Here is a 5,546-nt window from a genome sequence, read left to right as displayed (position 1 = left end):
CCCTACACTGCTGAGGTTGGATCAGCAAGGGAGGTGGGTGTGGTGGGGCAGAAAGCTTAGGTGGGCTGTGTAGCTTTAAACCAATGTTTCTCAACTGATGTGTCTCACAGCTGCCACAAATGGGTTACAGGGTAGAAAGAAATGGGTCCCTCAACCCTAGACTTGCCAGGCAGGACCAGGAATTGCACAAGTGTCAGGAAAGATTGCCTCCTAGACGAGTAATACCATTAATTCACCCAAGCATGCCATGCAAATGTTTTCAATGTGTTATGACCTAGAAAGTTTGGGAGCATTGCCTTGAACAAGTTGCTTGCTATAGCCAAGCCTCTTTCTCACCTTGGGAAACAGAACTGATAAGTCTTGTTTTATAAGGTGCTGTGAGAAGCAAAGAGGATAATGGATTGAGGAGGACATCCATTCTCTCTGTTGGAAAATACCTCCAAAGTTTTGGGGAACCAGTCTTTTTCTCCAGGCAGATTGGTTTGGGCTGATTCCACCTCCTGGCTTCAGAGGCTACCTGGGGCCCGAGTTTCTGGGCCTACGCATGAAGAGTCAATCCCTGGATTCTTGTTGAAACCATGGGGAAAGAGCCATTTGATATAAACCTGCCAAATGTCCTGGCTCTTTGTTTAACTCACTGTGTAGTTTTTGGCCTCTTCCTCTTTCTGGATCTCAGTTTCCCTTTCAGTAAAATGGGACGGTCAGACCAACAGGTGATCAGTGGTTTCCTCATGGCTCTGCCACTTGTCTGAGGGGGTCAGGTATAATGTAGTTGTCTGTTCTTTGTCAAACAAAGGGCTACAAATGCTACACTTTGCTCTTTATTTTCAGGCTCAAGTCAGCTAGAGGCACACAACAAAGCAGAGGACAGGAGGCGGCCCAGCCCCAAGAGGTGCAGGTGTGGTGGGGATCCAAGGCAGCTTGTTTCTCAGGCATAGGTGGTGACATACTGGGGCCCCATGTTCCCAAAGTAGGAACGTTCCCACTCACTCATGAGCTCAAAGTGCACAGGACGACGGCAGAAGTTGCAGGCAGCTATAGATACATCCTGGAGGGGCAGCCCCACCTCAGTCCAGGCTGCCAGCAGCTTCTCTGAAGGTAGTGAGGGGAGGGGAGGGAAATAATTGGTTAGAGTAGGTCTTAATCCCTGTGTCACATTACAGATGTGCCAAGATATTGATCCCCTCAACCCTTTGAGATGTCTCGGAACCAGAAGTATCCTCCTCAGTTTGCTCCACTGTGTGCTATGAATGTTAGCATTTGTGTATGGGTGCTGTGATGTATAAAAGTTTGAGAAGCACTCATGTGACATAATTTGAAGCTATACTGACCTGGCCTGAACCAAGCCCTAAGTACAGGACATGCTGTGGCTCAAGAAGTGAATCCATCTAGTTGGAAACTCCTAGCCTGGTGAGGAAGATGACACTGACACTACCCACACAGTGTTGTCAGTATTGTGACTTGGGAGCCTAGGGCAGGGGGTTTTCCTAGAGGGAGTGGGAGCCCAGAGGACAGAACCTGACCTTGCTGTCAGAAGTACCTCAGTTGTGTCTCTGTCCCTGGCTTTTTTTCATGCCTACTCCCTGTGTGATCTCATCTAGTTTTTTAAATACCATCTGTATGCTGATGATTCTGAAATTTTCATCTCTAGCCCAAAGCTCTATCCTGAATTCTAGACTTGTATATCCAATTGCCTTTCTATATCTCCACCTGGATATCTAGTAGGCATCTGTAACTTAACATGAGCACAACTGAGCTACTGATCTCCCTACTCTCCACCAAGTCTACCCTACTTTCAGCCTTACCCATCTCAGTTGATGGCAATTCCAGTTGCTCAGTACAAAAATGTTTGAGCCATCCTTTATTTTTCTCTTTCTCTCCTACCATACATCCAGTCTATCAGCAAATACCATTGGCTCTGCCTTCAAAATCTGACCACTTCTCATCACCTACAGTGCTATTTTCAGGTCTGAGCCACCATAATTTCTTAACCCAGAATATTACAGTAGCCCCCTAATGGATCTCCCTGCTCCCAGTCTTTCAGTCTATTCTCAACATAGAAGTCAGAGAAATTCTTTTAAAACCTGAATCAGATATGTTACTCCTCTGCTTAAATCCTTCAGAAGGCTCTCCATTTCAGAGTTAAAGCCATAACACTTCCAGTGGCCTATAATACCCTACACAGTCTAGCCCATATTGCCCCTCCTCAGTTTTCTGTCTCTTTTCCTCTTGCTCACACCACTCCATCCACACTCATCTACTTATTGTTCTTCAAATACAGAAGGAATACTGCTGTGTTAGGATCTTCCTTGTCTTAGGCTGTTCTCTCTGCCTGGGATGCCCTTCTCTTAGATTTCTGCCCAGCTAACTCCTTCACCTCCTTCATATCTTTGCTCAAGTGTCACTGTGGTTGTCTCTACCCATAACACTCCATTTAATGCTACAACCCTCCTCCAAGCTAGCCATGTATCCCCCCAACCAGCATGTTTTTTCTGCTCTATTTTTTTCCATAGTGCTTAGAACTACCATGCTATTTAATTTGCACTTACTTTTTAAAGTGTTTTTTGACTATCTCCTTCCACTAGAATATAAGTTCCAGAAGAATAGGGAATTTGTGTCTGTTTTGTTTACTACTGGATCCCCAGCACCTAGAACAGTGTCTAGCACACAGTAGGTACTCAATAAATATGTGTCGAAAGAATGAATGAAAGGATGCCTGATTAAGTCTAGAAGATGAAAAGAAGTAAGCCAGAGTAAGGGGTGAGGGAGGGCATTCCAATCAGAAGGGAGCATCATTAGCAAAATCCCAGAGGTAAGAGGCTAGAGCAAAACGAGGGAACTATAAATCATTCAGTGTAGCTGGAGAAATAAAATGAATGTGGGCAAGAAGTGAGGGCATAGAGATCACCATGTTGAAGGCACTGAATGCCATGCCAAGGAGCTTTGACTATTCTCCAGGCCAGTTGTCTCCAATTTGGGGGCTTATACATCCTATTAGTACAAAAGTTGTAGTATTTACCTCCAATGTATGTATTTTTTATATACTATATACGTATATCATTGTCACTCTATATATTAGAGATCAATATCAGTCACGCTTAATTTCCTATTTTTTAATATAAAAAGTAAACATAAAATTCTAATAAATCCCCTTACCCTATGGATCATCTTGCATACCTCACCTTGGAGACCACTGCTCTAGTCTAGACAATAGGGAAAAATGAAGAGGTTTAGGCAAGAGAGCTATATGGTCAGATTTTTAGAAAAATCCCTCTAGTGGTCAATATGGACAAGGGATTAGAAGGAAGCAAGAGAGAAGCAGGAAAATTAGGAAGAAATCACATTGACATGGCTTAAAGAAGTGGCAGTGGAGAAAAGACATTAGAGAGCGATTGTAGAGAACATTTGCAAGATTTCATGATGGGTTGGCTATGACATTGAAGGACTGACTGGTGGAGTCATGGTGGATGCCTCATATTTCTTTCCTGCAAAAGCCCAGCATAAATGGACACTCAGAGAACTGAGAGTACTGAGAGGTCTATAATTGAAGCCTGGAGCAAGTAAGAGGACTGAGCCAAAGGTCCAGAAGTCTAGATCATTAGTTCACAGAGGTAGTATACAGATCTAGTTGTATGAGCATGGATGTAGAAACAGACTCTGCAGTTCAAATCTAATAGCTGTGTGACTTTGGACCAGTTATTATATATTTTTATGCCTCAATTTCTACATGTATAAAATGGAAATACTAATAATACCATCTGTACCCCATGAGGATTAGATGAGTTAATACATGTAAAGTGTTTAGAACAGTTCTTGGCACATGGTAAGTACTTAATAAATGTTGGCTAACATTATTTGATGTTTTTAAATGAATGAATGAATGACACCTACCTGTCTTTTCTTTCCAGGACTCTCATTCTGCCTATGCTCCAGACAAACAGAATGACTGTTGCCCATGCCTGCCCTTTGTTTTCCTATCTCTAGGTCCATGCTCATGGAATTCCCTTATTCTGGAATGTCCTTACACCATACCACATGTACTTCAAGGTGCAGCAGGACTTCCTTACCAATAAAGCCTCTTTAATTTCACCCTTCCTATACCCTCTCTAGCCATAAATGAGCACTCTCCTTCCAGTTCCCAGAGTACTGGAACTCATCACACTGGACCAGTACGATCCATGTTTATGTCTGTCTCCTTTGCTATACCATCAACTGCCTATGTGTCTTTCACCCAACAGACCTAGAAAGAGAACCTGCTCTATGCCAGGCCCTGCACCCAACAGGAATCCAATAAACTTTAGGTGAATTGACTAAACTGGCATCTTTCAGAGAGTGCCGAATCCTAACCACTAGACCACCAGGGAGCATCTAAACTGGCATCTTTCAGGATAAAACCCAAGCTATTCAGCTCTACAAGCCTCTAAATCTTGTGTTGTCTTTGTAGGTTCATAGATAAACACTGCCCTCCACCACTCCATTCTTACTACCCTACATTCCAGTAACACCTGCTTATTCTTGATAAGTCCCAGGCTACTTCTCACCCTCCTCCTTGCCTTTCTTCATGCTCTTCCTTCTGCTAGGAATACCCCTTCTACACCCTCTTTCTTCTCTTGGTCCAATACCACACAACTTTGTAAGACTCAGCTCAAGTGTCATCTCCACTAGGAAGCCTGTCTTGAATCCCACAGGTTGGGTCAGGCCCCTCCTCTCTGCTCCCACAACTCCCCCATACATTGTCTTTGTTGAACTTTGATCAGCCCTTGAAGTCATTGTTTGGGTCTGCTATGATCTCCTCAACCAAACTGAAGACCTATGAGTATAAGGACTGTTTCTCATTAATTTATGACCCTAGTATAGGGTCTGGCAAATAATAGATGTTCCAGGAATATATATATATATATATATATATATTTTTTTTTTTTTTTTATAGAAATGAGACAGGTCGGCCGTGGGCATGCCGGGAGGCCATCGAGCTAGAACCGACCCTGGGAGGAAGAAGCATCCGGTGGGAGAGCCATGCAGGAGGCCTCAGAGCAGTCTTCCAGAGATGCCTCTCAAAACCCCACTGTTTTTTGTGTTAATCACCACAGGGGTCGGGACGGTGGGGAAGGGCACAAAATATGGAACGCTTCACGAATTTGCGTGTCATCCTTGCGCAGGGGCCATGCTAATCTTCTCTGTATCGTTCCAATTTTAGTATATGTGCTGCCGAAGCGAGCACCAGGAATATATTTTTAAACTGAATAGCATCCATTCTCAACTTCTTCACATACTGGGGCTGAAGTGAAGGAGAGTACTGTAGGCACCCATGTTGAGGACTTACCCACAAAGTCTTCCATCATCTGAGGGCTGTGGTGGGGGGAGGGTGCCAAGCGCAGCAGCTCCTCACCCCGGGGGACAGTTGGGTAGTTGATGGCTTGCACATAGATGCCATGCTTGGAGAGCAGGAGATCACAGATCCTGCTGTTCAGCGCTGCATCACCCACCTGGGCTCAGGAGAAAAGGCTGTCAGTATCTGCTACCCTGGCACCACTATCACTAGCTCC

The 5,546-nt window shown here is 44.3% G+C and overlaps 1 protein-coding gene across 2 annotated transcripts in view; it reads right to left on the bottom strand.

Moving 5' to 3' along the window:
• Window positions 1-800: 800 nt before the first annotated feature.
• Window positions 801-5,546, bottom strand: part of ALAS2 (5'-aminolevulinate synthase 2) — a 28,712-nt gene continuing 23,966 nt past the window's right edge. The window contains exons 10-11 of one of the 2 annotated variants that reach the window (XM_007460766.1): window positions 5,324-5,486; window positions 801-1,092 (exon numbers count right to left, since the gene is read on the bottom strand). In XM_007460766.1, coding sequence (XP_007460828.1) covers window positions 929-1,092; window positions 5,324-5,486 — 327 coding nt within the window. In that variant the 3' untranslated portion in view covers window positions 801-928. The remainder of the gene's footprint in view (window positions 1,093-5,323; window positions 5,487-5,546) is intronic. The other variant, XM_007460767.1, reaches the window with a different exon arrangement.

The sequence above is a fragment of the Lipotes vexillifer genome, unplaced genomic scaffold (genome assembly GCF_000442215.2).
Source record: "Lipotes vexillifer unplaced genomic scaffold, Lipotes_vexillifer_v1.1 scaffold706, whole genome shotgun sequence".
In the NCBI taxonomy this organism is placed as follows: Eukaryota; Metazoa; Chordata; class Mammalia; order Artiodactyla; family Lipotidae; genus Lipotes; species Lipotes vexillifer.
This window is presented reverse-complemented; position numbering and strand designations above follow the sequence as displayed.